Source organism: Schistocerca serialis, chromosome 6 (assembly GCF_023864345.2).
Source record: "Schistocerca serialis cubense isolate TAMUIC-IGC-003099 chromosome 6, iqSchSeri2.2, whole genome shotgun sequence".
In the NCBI taxonomy this organism is placed as follows: Eukaryota; Metazoa; Arthropoda; class Insecta; order Orthoptera; family Acrididae; genus Schistocerca; species Schistocerca serialis.
In genome coordinates, this window is record NC_064643.1 from 534,017,982 (window position 1) to 534,035,206 (window position 17,225).

Below are 17,225 nucleotides of genomic sequence, written 5' to 3' on the forward strand. Positions count from 1 at the left end.
TACGTGCAGTCCAAAAGGGAAATTCCTCTATAGTTGTCTGGATTTGATTTTTCTCCTTTCTTATGTAATGGATGTATTATAGCAGTAGTCCAATTTTCTGGTAATTTCTCTTCATTCCAGATTTTTACTATGCATTGGTGTAATGCTATCTTTACTGGTTCTGCTGCATATTTCCAAAGTTCAGCAAACGTTTGATCTTCTCCACTTGCTTTGTAGTTTTTGAGTTCTTTCAAAGCTCTGTAGACCTCATTAATTGTAGGTGGATTTATATTTTCTGCTGGTGTTTTAATTGGGGTTTCTGTGTTTATCTGAAGAAGTTCTGGGGGATCTTCACAATTTAGTAACTTGTTGAATGTTTCTGCTAGAATTTCTGTATTTTTACTATTGCTATGGGCTAGGTTATTATCTTTATCTTTTAACATTAATGTTGGAGGATCATATCTTTGTAATTGTCTGCCAAATATTTTGTAATAGTCTCTTGAGTTTGTTTTTTCACTATTTGTTTCTATCATTAGAAGTATATCTTTTTGGTACTCACGTTTAACTCTCCTTATTATATTTTGTGTTGTCTTCCTTTGTTTTGTGAGTTCCAAATATGATTTTTCTGTTTTTTCATTTTGATGCCTTAACCAAGCTTGGTGTCGATCCAACACTGCTTCATCACATTCATCATTCCACCACTGGTGTTTTTTCCTTGGATTTATAGGGGCAACTTGTTCAGCTATTTGTTTCAATTTGGGAATTATTTCTTCCAGATCATCTGTTATTTTTATATCCCTGGTTTGTGCTTCATAATCCTCATTTCGTATCAGTTTATGAGGGTCATAGGTTCTCTTCTTCTTCTGGTGGGATTTTTTCTTTGCTAATGGGGTTAATTTAATTTTAATTTTTATCATGTAATGATCTGATCCGGTATCTGTCCCTCTCAGTACTTTCACATTGTAAATTTCCTTGTGGTAATTCTTATCCATGCAGACGTGGTCCAGTTGCCATTCTCCTTTTTTCCAGTCTGGATGTTTCCAAGTTTTTAGTTTACTTGGTCTTCTCTTAAAATACGTCGACTTTGAGATCATGTCATGGTTTCTGCAAAATTCCACTAGTCTTATGCCATTTTTGTTTGTTCTTCTTTGTGCTGTCCATTTCCCTATTATGTCTCTATATCTCTTTTCCCTTCCTAACTGGGCATTGAAGTCTCCAATTAAAATTTTGATGTGATTTTTATTAATGTTATTCGTCGTTTGATCTAAGAGCTCCCAAAATTTTTCTACCTGTTCTCTGTGTTCTTTTTGATTATTTTTATTATTTGTCGGGGCATGGGCATTTATTATTGTGTACATTTTATTTGCAGCTTTTAGAGTTAATGTTGAGAGCCTGGGAGATTGTGCTTTAAATTCTATTATGGACTCTATTATTTTCAGACTCACCACGAATCCTGTTCCAAATTGTGGACACTGTTTCATGACTCTTTTCCCTGGTATTCCCTTATAAATCCTATATCCTTGTGATTCTATCGGCTCCTGATCAGTATTTCTCATTTCTTGAAGTCCGGTTATGAGAATCCCCTTGCGATCCATTTCATCCGTCAGAATTTTGAGTTTGCCTGGTTGTATGAGGGAATTTATATTGTGTGATATATAATAAGGAAAATTACAAAATGTCAACAGGAGGATCATTCAAATTTAAACCAGCGTTCCATACTACTGATGCAGGAAAAAATGGAAGCAGAGTGGGGCATTAGAGGTAGGTATGTAGTGATATATGGGTGAACCAAATCATCCATCATTATACAGTGACTATTCCCTTATCAGTTATAATCACAAGTGAGCAGGACCTACATCCCTCTGTTGGGCAACACCCACTAATAACAATGGTGCTACTTTAAGCCTTGTGGAATATGAGCTCCACTTGACTGCTGTCAAAATCTCTGGGGTAGGCTAAATTGATGGATATGCTTACGACATTATCAGCAAAAGCTTTTCCTATCATACATTATCAGAACATGGGACCATATCTTCTCAATGAGACACAGAAGAATATTTCTGGATATCTTGTGGCGGCTTTTGAATTAATTTGAAGAATGAGAGGTTTTGGCAAGGTTTTTACCTGTGATGAGACATGGTTCCATTACTATGCACAAGAAAATAGGATGGAGATGAGATGGAGATAAAGACATGAGAAGGAGCAGGCCATGTTCAGAACTCAACTATCCAGTGATGTTCAGATCTCAACAATCAGCAGCGGGTGGGATTCGAAAGGCACATCGTTCATTGACGGGCATCTAAATAGAGCAGTGAATGCAATGTACTACTGCAAGCTGCAGCTCAATGTAGAATTTCTGCTACTTCATAACAAAATTTAGAAGCATACAGGAGTTTTAATCAGTCATAACCTTCATGAAATTCATTCATATCTTTAACACCATCCTTACATTCGATTTATTACCAACCAACTTCCAAATGTTTGGTCAGCTGTAGGAGGAATTAGAATATTAAAAGTACAGCAACAATGCAGTGTTTGAGCAGTACATGCACAGTTATCAGTAGGATCATCATCTACTTCTTTTCACTAAAGAGATCAAGACGATGCCTACACGAAGCACAAAAATTGATTTCTGTTGAAGTAAACTGTAGAAAAATAATACACATTTTTTTTATAAATTGTACCTGACTGGCCACATGATTACAACAATATTATGAAAAGGGAAGTCACTACTCGCCAAACAGCGGAGATGCCAAGTTGCAGATAGGCACAACACAGAGAGTGTCACAAACAAAGAGTGGTTATAGTTGCCCGAGACTGCAGTCCCTCGCTCGCGTGCGTGCATATGTGTGTGTGTGTGTGTGTGTGTGTGTGTGTGTGTGTGTGTGTGTGTGTTGGTTTTTTAACGAAGGCCTTACTGGCTGAAAGGTTTATTTGTGACAGTCTTTTTTGTTATGCCTACGTGCAACTATGCCTATGTGCAACTCAGCATCTCCACTATATGGTGGGTAGCAACTTTCCTTTTCATAATATTTTTACATTCCATCCTGGATTTTCCATTGTTTGGCAACTTGATTACCAAGAGAAAAGAGGAGGGCGTGAGAGGGGTGGGTCTGAAGGAGGAAGAGTGCCTGCAATGCAGGTTGGCAGACCAACACATTGATATACACTGACTGGCAAAACTTAATGGCAAGTTAGCTAAAGTAACATACTTATTAACTACTAAGTGGAAATGAATGAATGTGGAAGCATGCTGTCAGAAGTTGGACATCACACGGTGCGAGATCAGCCTGACTATTCCACAAATGGGGCTGGTCCTGCAGCACAAAGCAGCCAAAGGAATGGCAAAAAGACCGTGTTTGTTAATCAGCAAGCAGTTACGCTGCACTGTGATGGTGTTCTTCACTACAACATGGCATGGAAACAACATTTGGATGAATTCACATAAGTGAAGGCTCAATCGTAAACTGGAAGAACAAAGTATGGGTGAGTGTAGCTCAGGAGTTTGATATTTCTCACAGCACTGTTTCGCATGCATGGACAGAATTCTAGACCGCAGGTAGTGGTGTTGGTGGTGGTGGTGGTGGTGGTGGTGGTGGTGGCAGAGGGAGGGAGTGGAGGAAATTGGGGAGGTCAATAGTAGCAAAAATGAAGAAGTGTCATTTTTCCATTCTTGCCTAGGGTGCCAAAAAACCTAGCAACAACCCTGTATGGAGTGGGGAGGTGTAATGTTACATGAACATACTAAGCCCCAAATCTCTAAACATGGTACACTCATCAGTCAATGTTGCTGTGACACTGTACTCCTTCCCCCGGTGTATCTTTTCTGGGGAAGCATTTCGCCCTGACTTCACTTTTATGGAAGGCTATGCACGACTGCCTAGAACGGCACAAATGGAGGAGCTCTTGAAATGAGAGGACTTGCATATGGACTGGCCTATGTGTTCACCCCACTTAAAATGCATCAAGCTTGTGTAGGGCCATGGGGGAGGTGCATTGCAGCATGTTAATAGGCACAAATGACCATCCGGCAGTTAACCACATTGGTGGAGGAATGGGACAGGAATTCAGGACTAGGAAAACAGAGATAAAGAACAAGGAATGAAATGGGAAGGTGTCTCATAGACTTTTGAACAGAGCACAATTCTCTCATCACTAACATTGGTTTAAAAATTATGAAAGGTTGTATATGTAGAAGATATCTGAGGACACTGGAAGGTTTCAGGTAGATTATGTAATGGTAAGAAAGATTTTTGAAATCAAATCTTAATGGGAAAAAATGTTCCATAGGAAGTTGTGAATTGTGACCACACTTTATTGTGTCATGAACAGCAGAATAAAACTCGAGAAACAAGAGAAAAACAAGATTTTTAAAATGAGGTCATGCTGAAAGGCTGAACTGTAGCATAGCCCAAAGCCTGGGTAAGGCTGGAAGGTGACAATACAGTTGTGGCTTGGTAAAACCAATAAATGTGTCATGAATTATTTTTCTTTCCTTTTACACATTCCCTTGTTACAGTTATGTAACCTATAAGAATCATTATTATTCCAACATAGTCTGATAATTTCATGTTTATAATATGTATTCCCATGGAGTCCCATTAGTGTTTTGGATTTCATTTTACTAATGCTTTCACATTGTTAATGACTGCAGTCATAGGTCATTTCTTAAAGTCTGTATTTCTTTCATTTTTATGACAATGATGGTCTACCAGTATGTTACTGTGTTACTCAATAATCCCAAAATGAATTTAAGGAGTCTTTCATCTTACACATATCATAACAAACAGTATCCAAAATGGCAATAACTTTGCAACTAAGTATGCTGGTGTAATGTTGATTACGCTGCAAATTACATAAACATTGAGAAGAGGGGAAGTAACCCCACTGAAGAACCCATCTTGTGAGGTTATAAACTACAAACTGAAAGCACTTACACACTCAGTCTCACATGGTATAGGCGTACTGTTTTACTCAGTGAAACAAAAATGTGGTTGTGAAAACACCACTGGTAAATTATATAAAAACTGACAATTGTCAGTATACTGATCAAGGTGAGCAGTATCATAATTTAGAAATGGTACAGCTCACTTATTAAGAGTACTCGGGACAGCAAACCACATGGAATTCTTTTGAACTACCTATGGAAACAATGCTGTGGATGTGATGTGATCAACAGTTGTTAGGCTGACCATTTTACAAGAAAAACATGTTCACACATGCCGCAGTTCCTCCTAGAGGTGTAATTTAAACTATAATAGAAGAAGACAAAATGGGATGTATGATATTCTAAGAAGAATTTGACACAGGACTGGATAACCTATGCTGAACCCAGGAACATGTAGTAGATGACATCCCTACAGATTAAGATCCTTGGGAGAACAAACCACACAGAAATTGTGGTTCTTGAACTTAATCTGGCACAATTCATAAGGAAATACTTCATGGGTGAACACCCAGATGCGAGTATCCAACAGGCACAAAATTTCAGCAAGTGACTATGTTGCCACCATCAAGTTTACTGACAAATTACTTGTATCTTCTCCCCCCCCCCCCCCTCCTGCTGACGTGGTTTACCGTAAGCCAACCGTGCTCAGGCAAGGGTGTGTGCCCAATGTGTCCTCCCCTTTCTCTTGCCACAAATTTGTTCCATCTGACCCGGTGGCATGTTCCCAGTTGCTCTACCTGTCCCTCTTCTTAACCAGACTCAGTGCGGGTTCCCAGGCCTTACTAAGGATGTATCAACTACTATGATTCATTGGGGGTTCTCTTACTTGAATCTCAATAGATTTTTTAATGACACTGTCCCTGAAGAGGGACGTCTGCGTCAGAAGATTAATATGGCCATAATACATTCCATGTAATTCCGATAGGAAATGTTCAGTGACTGTCGACTTGTTAGTTCCACAATGAACTGACTTCAGGGACAGGCACAGCAACAACAGAGACAATGTCAGCATGTGTCCCTAGATGTGAACCTTAGATGCAGAGACTTGGCAGCAAGAGAAGGGGGGGAGAGGAGATGCTGGATGCAAACCTGCACGCAGATAGCATACACAACGCCAGGTTGGAGGGAGGCATGATAAGCCCTGCTCCAACTGCTAGACAGTTCATCTCACACCTGACAATGGCTAGGTGTTCAATTGCTGAAATAGTGTGTCTACTGGACACTGTTGTTGTTGTTGTGGTCTTCAGTCCTGAGACTGATTTGATGCAGCTCTCCATGCGTGCAAGCTTCTTCATCTCCCAGTACCTACTGCAACCTACATCCTTCTGAATCTGCTTAGTGTACTCATCTCTTGGTCTCCCTGTATGATTTTTACCCTCCACTACTAAATGGGTGATCCCTTGATGCCTCCGAACATGTCCTACCAACCGATCCCTTCTTTTAGTCAAATTGTGCCACAAACTCCTCTTCTCCCCAATTCTATTCAATACCTCCTCATTAGTTATGTCATCTACCCATCTATTCTTCAGCATTCTTCTGTAGCACCACATTTCGAAAGCTTCTATTCTCTTTTTGTCGAAACTATTTATTGTCCATGTTTCACTTCCATACGTGGCTACACTCCATACAAATACTTTCAGAAACGACTTCCTGACATTTAAATATATACTCGATGTTAACAAATTTCTCTTCTTCAGAAAGCTTTCCTTCCCACTGCCAGTCTACATTTTATATCCTCTCTACTTCGACCATCATCAGTTATTTTGCTCCCCAAATACCAAAACTCCTTTACTACTTTAAGTGTCTCATTTCCTAATCTAATTCCCTCCGCACCACCTGAAGGAGATATTAAACAACAAATTGACTTCAGAGGCAGGCAGAGCAACAGAGATGTGCCATCAGCATGTGTTCATGGGAGTGAACCTCTGACGGAGCAATTTGGTGATGGGAAGAGGAGATGCTGAAAGTATGCCACCTGAGCCTGGGCACAGACCACATACATAATGCCAAGGCATCTGGTTCTGAGAGGAGGGGGAGGAAATAAGCTCTGTTCTTGTTCCTTGCCAATTAGCTCATAAGTGTATCTAATAATGGCAATGTGGGCACTTGCCGAAATATTGTGCCCTTTGGGCACTGCCATCTAGCAATTCACCTGTGAATTATTTCACCATGACAAAATTGTTCCATGCAAAGTTGAAATATCTCCAGACTTCAAGAAGACGTAGCAATCCAAATGCCACAAATGGCCTCACGGAATATCAGTTTGGGTCCTAGAGGAACATGCAAGACAATACTGACCCAATGAGTTCTCTTAGAATACAGGCTGAAGAAAGGCAAAACTGCAGTTATAAGGCAGACTGATTTAGATAAAGCTTTTGTAAATACTTCAGTGCATTCTCAGCAGTTCTCAAAGTAGCTGAGAAAAATTACAGGGAGTGAAAGTTTACTTACTATGACACGTACAGAAATCAGACAGAAGGAGAGGTTGTGCAGCAAGGGAAGTAGTGGCGGAGAATGGAGTGAGACAGGGCTGTAGTCTCTCCCTGAAGTTATTCAGTCTGTACACCGAGCAGTCAGTAAAGAGAACAAATGAGAAATTAGGAAAGGGGATTAAAGCATGGGGAAAAGAAATAAAAACTTATGAGGATTGCGAAAATGTTGTAATTCATGGACAATCATGACTTCATGAGGAAAATATGGGCTTCCTTTGAGTTATACAGGTCAAGTGAAGTATACAATTCCTACTGGTTTCCAGCTGTAACGTCATAAGTTGAGATTTGTTTTATAACATTTGTTTTGAGATGGTGCAATGTTTTGTATTGTAATATATTTAGATTGTTCTAAGCCCCCTTTGTCCCATGCTTACCTCATTAGTTTTATTTTAGTGTTAGATTGCGTGTTCTTGTGTCTTTTTAGTTTTGTTTGCGCTTATTGGCATGTGAATGTAGTGACAACATTGGTCTCATTTTGTATATGCTGGACGTAGGTGTTTCCGCCGTACTGATGACATCATGGGTCAAAGCAGATGTGTGGAATCTGTCACTTCCCTAATGCCAAAACAGAAGGGATTATAAAGTGATACTAGAGAATAACATTAAAGATTATGTGGGTAGATCAAACCACTATCAAGGAGATACTAAACCAAACTGAGAAAAACAGAAATTTGGGCACTACTTTAGTAAAATAAGGGGGTCAGCTGATAGGACACATATTTCAGTATCAAGCCATCATCAATTTGCAGTGAACAGAAGTGGAAAGGGGGGAAATGACGACTTGAAAACCGCAAGCAAGTTCACATGGATGTAGTAGTTATGCATATGATGATGACATCAAAACAGCGTAACACAATCACCTAGTTTGTATACAAACAACATGTACCACCATTTGCTTGTAACTATGAAAGTAAATTCCATAACTAGAAAAAATGCATACAACTGAGTATAAAAGTATGAAATTACTGTACCATAACTATTTAAAATATTAAGTAGCAGAAGAAATTGAAAATGCTTTCTTTTATAGTCCCCTCCAAATTCAGTCAAGATAACTGGGAGATGATGTAGGAAGTGCGGGTTACAAGTAACATTCAAAACATGTGTACCTTAGTTTATCAGATTCAACATTGTTTTTGGAGTATATTTACATAGGGAGTTATTGTGTCTAAAATAGTTATGTAACCAAGAACTACAATTTACATTTCATTTTGTATAAAACATTCAGAGCAAGTATGTATTTGCACATAATCCACTGATGTAGATTTTAGGCAGTTACACAATTTATCTTGTAAGCTTACATATCCTCCTGTTTGACCATCTGGTAAATAATCATTCTCTCCTGTTTAACTTACACCTATGACTCTTTTTCTCGAGTTCAAATCTTATAAAAACAAATACTGTTTACAAGCAAGGTACAAAAACAATTTAAGGAGAGTAGTCTTGGAAATTCACATGGAATATTCACGCCTTGTAATCATTGCAAAGCACTGTTCCATTTAATGAACCTCTGGAGTCTTACTGTCATTGTATGGCTTCCTATCAAATGTTTACGACATCACAGAAACAAAAATGATCCTCCAAAAGATTTATTCTGATGAATGCTACTTCTCAGGTACTGTCAATAACCCAGTATGTGGTAACCACAAAATTTTGTTTGCAACAAGACTTCTATTATCAGAAACTAAGTTACTTAACTCAATGTAAGCATAATAAACTCACCAAATCCTTGTCTAATAATTGCACTATTGATCGACGGTCCTCTGTTACTAGCAGCATGAGTGCCATTACTGACGTCCCTCAGGTCTACAGTACGAAGTGTCACTTCTGTACTGTTTGCTTTCGTCGCTGGCACACTGCTCCTTTTATCAGCTTCTTCTGCTGAAACTCGACTGTATGATGTTTTATCTATGTTGAGGTGGACAGATTCAGAGCCCATAACTGTACCGCTATATTCTGATGCCTCGCTCGGCGAAGGTTTTATAACTTTCCTTTTTGGTGGTTCTGGAAGCTTTTCCGGCGAAACGGATCTGCTCAAGCTTCGGTCGAGATTCACATGCACTGTTTCTGGATTGATAATAGCGCCATGGTATTCGTCGTCTGCGTCTTCATTAGTGACGGGTAAAGGTACTTTTGGTGCCACTTTGCTCATTTCTTTGTCCATTTTTTCTTGTTCTTCCTCTTCGAACGACACCCATTTTTTGGAATTTCCCTCGGAAACCTTAGGGAACTGTGAGGCGTCATCTGTACTCATTCTCAACTCTTCGGCATCTGACAGGTTGACGAAATTAGCAGACAGCGCTAACACTATTTCTTTGGGGACTAATGAAAAATTATGTACGCGGCTTCGTTTACTGACAAGGGACGATCACAAAGTTCCATCACATACTAGTAACTGACTCTGCTGTCAAATTCCCACTTTTAACACCACTCCCACACAACACATACGAGTAGCGCATACGACTACGCCAAAGATTTTCTCAACAACCTACATCCTACAGGTACGAACCAAAGATCCTATTCGTCGGAATCGTAAATACCACAGTCGCGACCTTCGACCACTACTGTAAAAGTTGTTACCGTTTGACAGCTGGAGCGATACTAGCGCTCCAAGCGGCGAGAAAGGTGAACGTCAGAAGCGTCGTTAGCATAATGTTTGCTTTTGCATCCATTTCCTAAATAATTTACGAAATATTTGAGTTATTTTCTTGCCGCGAAGGGTTTATATAGTATCAGAAGGCAAATATGTTTCTAAGAATGATTCTAAGAATGATAAGAGCAAGTATGGACAAAAACCATAAATCGAGTGGCTAGCTACAACCCATTCGTGAAGAAACACTTGTGACGTTGGATAGAATTGAAGCTTACCACGCTGATATAAAAAAAATATAAACACACGGATTCACACGTAAGAAGCACAGACATGTACCTCTAAAAGGAAAAGCGATCGACAGCTCATTTATCGTTCTGTAGGCCTACTGTGTATGTCATTGTCGCCTGTTGCCACAATACGACCTTCAGTTTTATATTATTCTGAGTGGGACAAACAACTACCAAATCGTGGGAGAAATATGTTGAAACATTATAATGAGCTGATTATATTACATTTCACGCAAAACCAAATACTTGAATAACTTTCAAACATTGTCAGTGAACAAGGTGCTAACAAAGTAATGTCATCACACGAAGAAAGCAAGGAAAATTAAGTGACTAACAACAGAAGTGAATGAAATACATACCAAACATTACGCTTTTGTAAGTCACGAATAACTGTACTTAATCTAGTCATTTCATCGTCAAAGCAGGTCTGTGTTGATGATTCACACGTATCTGGCACTGATACATGGAGAGTTGAACTGGTTGCTTCTGTGTCATAGGACTGTTTTACAGCTTTAGATGGATTGTCGAATCTTTGTGGCAGTTTCCTCTTCACCGTCAGTTGAGGTGGCTTATTTGGAATGTACTGTCAAAAGGAAGTTCATTTACCCTACATGTTTAAACATTTTTAACGCTTCTTAATTGACAGTAGCTGTTAAATAAGCTAAGTGTAGTGTGTGTTTATTTTTACTTCTTGACAATGTTCCTTTAATTAAGAAATTTTACATTGTTATTCGATTTATAACTCATTGGTTAGTAATGACATCATATTGTCACAAGTGGGCGGAGCCTCTATTATATATAGTAAGACGTGCACTGGTTTCTCCAGTAGTGATTCTCCAGCAGAAGGAGGTTCTTACTCATTGGTAATTCATCGTTTTATGGCTTTATAACTTTATGTATTTTCCTTAATGTATGTAGCCCTCTAATTAAAGCTTTGTATACGACTTGAAGGTCTGAAGATGACCACAGTAGTGGTCGAAACTGGTCACCGTAATAAATAAATTGTGATCAAGATTGTTTTTAATAGTAAATATTTGTAAGACATTGATCACTGTCACTCCCATAACGCAATTATCCCATGCATGTGTCAATAGGGTTCATGTTTGGAAAACATGCTGGCCACTCTAGTCGAGCGATGTCATTAACCTGAAGGAAGTCATTCACAAGATTTTCACTATGGGGGTGCCAATTGTCGTCCATGAAGGCAAATGCCTCTCCAATATGCTGCCGATATGGTTGCACTATTGGTCGGAGGATGGGATTCACGTATTTTTCAGCCTTTACAGCGCCTTCCATGACCACCAACGGCTCCACATAATGCCACCCGAAAACATCAGGGAACCTCCACCTTCCTGCAGTTGTTGGGCAATGTGTGAAAGGTGTTCAGCCTGACCGGGTTGCCTCCAATCACGTCTCCGACGATTGTCTGGTTGAAGGCATATGCGACCCTCATTGGTGAAGAGAACGTGATGCCAGTCCTGAGTCGTCCATTTGGCATGCTGTTAGGCCTATCTGTACCGCACTATATGGTGTTGTGGTTGCAAAGATGGACCTTGCCATGGATGTCGGGAATGAAGTTGCGCATCATGCAGCCCATTGCGCACAGTTTGAGTCGTAACACGATGTACTGTGGCTGCACGAAAAGCATTATTCAAGAAGGTGGCGTTGCTGTAAGGGTTCGTCCGAGCCATAATCCGTAGGTAGAGGTCATCCACTGCAGTAGTAGCCCTTTGGTGGCCTGAGCTAAGCGTGTCATCGACATTTCCTGTCTCTCTGTATCTCCTACACGTCCAAACAACATTGCTTTGGTTCACTCCAAGGCGCCTGGACGCTTCCCTTCTTGAGAACCCTTTCTCGCACAAAGTAACAATGCAGACGCGATTGAACCACGGCATTGACCGTCTCAGCATGGTTGAACTACAGACAGCATGAGCCGTGTACCTCCTTCCTGGTGGAGTGACTGGAACTGATTGGCTTTTGGACCCCCTCAGTCTAATAGGCGCTGCTCATGCATGGTTGTTTACATCTTTGAGTGGGTTTAGTGAAATCTCTGAATAATCAAAGGGATTGTGTCTGTGGTACAATATCCACAGTCAAGGTCTATCTTCAGGAGTTCTGAGAACTTGGGTGATGCAAATTTTTTTGATGTGTGTAATACGCTGAGTTAATCGATCTCTATCTCATCGAAAATTTAAACAATTTTTCGAAGATGTTAACGCAGTATAGGGAGGCATATTTCTTCATTCCGAAATAAGAGCAGGAAAATGTTTAACTAGTTTTTTGCACTCAGAATATATGTTCTGAAGCTTTTGAGTGCAGAAGTAAAATCAGATAGTAAGAAATCTGACGATGGACTGAAGATTCGTTTTTTAAAATCAAAACCAGTATTTCTAACAGATTTTACAAATTTTTTACATAATCTGAACTTACGTTTGCAAGGAAAGGAGCACATTATTTGTGATATGTTTATGGATATTAATGGATTCTGGCGTAAATCTGCGTTATTAAAATTACAACTAAACAAGGGAAATTCGTGTTATTTCCTAAGCTGCTGTGAAGTGAAACAAGAAACACAAAAGTAAAATTTTCGAGATTTATTTCCATTATTGGTGAAGTAATCAATGAGTTTCATAGTTGTTTTTTGTTTTCTTTATAGAATAAGGAATCGTTTTGTTTCATAATCTAATGAAAATTGTCTCCTTCAAGAAGTTTGTAGGTTGCAAACTTATGCATTAATGCTATCGAGAATAGATAGAGAAGCTGAAATTTTTTAATTATGCCACTACACCAGTACAGAAAAATCACAGACTTCGCTCTTAGAACATTTTTTTTCAAGTCTACATACATTATTCATAGTCCATTTTGTTCAATTAAGTACATTAGATCTGCTCACCATAATGGCCTGTCGAATGAGCGGTTGGAACACCAACTCAATTTCCCTACAAACAAATTAAAATCGAGTTGCAGAACTTGTCAAGACCAAAAATAAATGTACCCTAAATAATTAAAATAATATCTCATTAATGTAAGTAGAAGACTTTGAGGCAAATTAATAAATAAAGATTAACGATTTAGTTGTGTATAACTTTTTGAGTTTGCATTTAGGAAGTTGGTGTTATAGAGCTTACGATCCACAACAGCTATAGTTGGAGTCACGAACGATGGTGATCGAGTGTAGGCTTGTTCTGCGCACCTACACCACATATTCCCTGACAGCCAATGAGCACTTAGTAGATTAGATTCAGTGTTCATTCTATAGACCCAAAAATGATATGATTCTTATGGTTGTGGAACATGTCAGAGAGTATGACATAAAAAACATGAAACATTTGAATATGATACTTACAACCCCGATCATTTGTCAGGAGATAGTCGAAAATAAGTTAATACAGTGCAGTAAACTGGGTCAGCTAATATTTACAGAATTAACACATTCTCAAAATGAAACACTGTTATCCACTAATAATAAATTTATCATATGCGAAATACCTAATCTTGACTATTGTGATGAAGTGTTGTCAGAACTGAAATCTAACAGATATTTTTACTTAAGCTGACTTAACAGTCTCTGTTAAGATATTCATCTATGTAGTAGCAGGAGTGGCCTATAAAAAGTCCATCAGACTCTGTTTAAACTGTGCTTTATGAGAAACCAAGTTTTTAATGGTTGCTGGCAATTTATTAAAAATGTGTGTTCCTGAATATTGGACCCTTTTTTGGACCAAGGTAAGTGATTTTAGGCCTTTATGTAGATTCTTCTTATTCCTAGTATTGATATTGTGTACTGAGCTATTGGTTGGAAATAGAGATGTACTACTTGCAACAAATTTCATTAAGGAATAAATATACTGAGAAGCAGTGGTTAGAATACAAAGATCTTCAAACAGGTTTCTACAAGATGTTCTTGAATTTACACCACAAATGATTGTTATCACACGCTTTTGCACCCTAAAATCATTCGCTCAGTTTGATGAATTGCCCCAGAATATGATCACATACGACATAATAGACTGAAAGTAAGCAAAGTATTCAAGTTATTTTATGTTTATATCTCCTACATCTGACATCATGCTCACGGCAAATACAGACTTATTTCGGCAGTTAAGCAATTCTGTGGTATGCCTCCCAACTGAATTTGTTATCGAGTTGTAATCCCAGAAATTTAACACTGTCAACCTCTTCGATCTGCATGTCTTCACGCATTATACTCATGCTGGAAGGAAATCTCTTACAGGTTCTGAACTACATATAGTGGGTCTTCTCAAAGAATTAGATTTAAACCACTTAATAATGCCATTGAAAATTTCATTAGCAGCTATTTCTAAATCTGTACTTGACTTGATACTTATTGCAATGTTTGTATCATCTGAATACAAAACAAACTTAGCATCTGGCAATGTGACGGGTGAGAGGACATTCATATGCACAAGAAAAAGCAATGGACCCAAAATGGAACCTTGAGGAACACCACATGTAATTAATGCCCAGTCAGATGAAGATTGACTGCTTATCGCACAGGTATTTCGAAACGACACCCTTTGTTTCCTGTTAGACAGATAAGACTCAAACCATTTCATAGCTTTGTTGGTGACACCATAATACTCTAATTTACTTAGGAGAATGCTGTGGTTCACACAGTCAAAGGCTTTTGACAGGTCACAGAATATGCCAGTTGCCTGTAATTTATTATCTAATGAATTAAGTACATTCTCACTGTAAGTGTGAATAGCTTTCACTATATCAAAACCTTCAGAAATCCAAACTGTGACTTGGACAATATATCATTTGCAGTCAGATGCTTAAGGAGACACTTGAACACAACATTTTCAAATATTTTTGATAAATCCGGCAAAAGTGAAATTGGTCGACAGTTTGATGGTATCTCTCTATCCCCCTTCTTGTAAAGAGGCCTAACTTCAGCATATTTAGCCAGTCTGGAAATGTTCTGCTGATAAGCGATTGCTTGCACAAATAACTTAAGATAGAACTTAACCTACATGAGCACTCTCTGATTAACTTTGTTGATATGTTATCATATCCACTGGAATACTTAGATTTTAAGGATTTTATGATGGGTGCTACTTCTCTGGGAGATGTGAGTGTCATTTCCATTTTACTGAAGTTATTTTAAAGACTAGTCTCTGATACTCCATTGCAGTGTTCACCAAACCTGATAACCCCAAGCTGTCAGTAACAGAAATGAAGAAGTCGTTTAAGAGGTTTGCAACACTAACTGTACTTGTTACCAAAATATCCAGCAACCACTATTTCCTTGTTTATTGCTATGAAGTAGGACAGCAGAGCTTCCAGATTTTTTACGAAGTGGTTAAAATTTCCTGAAGGAGATCTGAATATACCTACTATTATAAAGGACTTATTATGAAATACTACTTCTGTTGCACAAGCTCCTAAGTGCTGCTCTGAGCAAAATTTATTAATATCAATATTCTTGAATTCAAAACAGTTTCTGAGAAATATGGCAACTCCTCGTTTCTCCATATTTACTCTACAGAAATAAGAAGCTAACTAGAATCCTTTAACATTTAACATATCTATACCAGTGGTCACATGATGTTCAGAGAGGCAGATTATGTCAACTGGTTTGCTCAACTGTAATTCTTCAACACAAATAAGCAACTCATTAAACTTACCCCTTAATCCTCAGATATTCTGATGCAATAGTGATAGCTGATTTTGTGCACTGGCTGAATTACAACTGAATGAACGTACTTTTCCTGCCAATTTTTGAGTATCTTTAGTGCCAATCAGAAGCTGTCTGCGTGAATTGTGTATGTTAAAATTTGCTTCCTAGCTGCCTGTTTTATCAATGAGCGCACTGGTGTGAATGCCATAGCTAATGCGAGAATTAAACGTGATCGTAGCGAGTTATTCAGTGAATTTCGTTTCCATTTGTTGCAAGTTGTCATCGCTGATTGAGATTGTAAGTAATAAATTCTGCATAAGCAAGCGAGAGACATAATTTGCAGGTTGTACCCTTTCTTCAAGCGGAAAGCACGTGCATGTGTGTACCGCAACTATTGCTTGAAATCGTCAACAATGCAATCCCCGTCCATGCCTCGACATGCACGAACCGCCATCGCTCGTGGACCAGACTAAAACAGTCGTCTAGTCTGGCCCGGTCGGGGCTTTGATGTCACCGCACGAATCGAGTTGGAGGGGGAAGCACTCACTGGAGAACAATGGCTCGCGAACCGCAATTTACTGGGCCTGACCTACAGCAATAGATGGTTAAGACTCTAATGTACAGAAGTTATTCTATAAAGTATGCTGTAGAAAATTGACTGAAGCAGCAATCGTATATCCACCGATTCTACGAGACATTGTGAAGTAAACTGTTGAAGTCTTCTCGCCTTTCCATACATTGAAAGAAACCATCGCTCATGAGACAAGTGTATCAGATACAGGCATAGGACTGCGATCCTATTTACATCTGTTAATATCCTGCAATACGTAAGTGTTTCTAAGCAAAAAAAGTTTGAGAGCTACTTGTGTTCTCTACAAAATTCAGCTTATGCCAATGTGAGTGTGTATCTTTATTATGATGGAGTGTATGAAACATCTCCTTCACAAGCGTCTTTTGGTAACTGAATGTTCCTGAAATGATGATGATGCTGGAAACCACATGAAATAGAAGAATGGGTAATTACTTTCCAATAACATATGTGCTTTAATCATTAGACCTTCAGATTGTAGAAAGACTAATCTTGTTATAACATTGTTAACACATTCTGAAAGGTTCCATGTCGAGCATACATTTTCAAAAACATTATTTCAGTCCACGTATGAGCTATTGCTGGAGATTATGCACGTCATCGAGGGGTAACATACCAGATGTTCACCAAAAGCAGCAATGTTCCACCACCTGGAAAAGTGAAACTGTATTCATATTTGACAATGTTGCATTGGAA

At 38.8% G+C, this 17,225-nt stretch overlaps 1 protein-coding gene across 6 annotated transcripts in view; it reads right to left on the reverse strand.

Moving 5' to 3' along the window:
- LOC126483627 (transmembrane protein 268) overlaps positions 1-9,884 on the reverse strand; it is a 112,483-nt gene extending 102,599 nt beyond the window's left edge. For all 6 annotated transcript variants that reach the window (XR_007587748.1, XM_050106675.1, XM_050106674.1 and 3 more), the window contains exon 1: positions 9,139-9,884. Coding sequence is in view for 5 of the 6 variants with exons in the window: in XM_050106675.1 (XP_049962632.1) it covers positions 9,139-9,670 (532 nt within the window). In the remaining variant the exon portion in view is untranslated. The remainder of the gene's footprint in view (positions 1-9,138) is intronic.
- Positions 9,885-17,225: the final 7,341 nt, after the last annotated feature.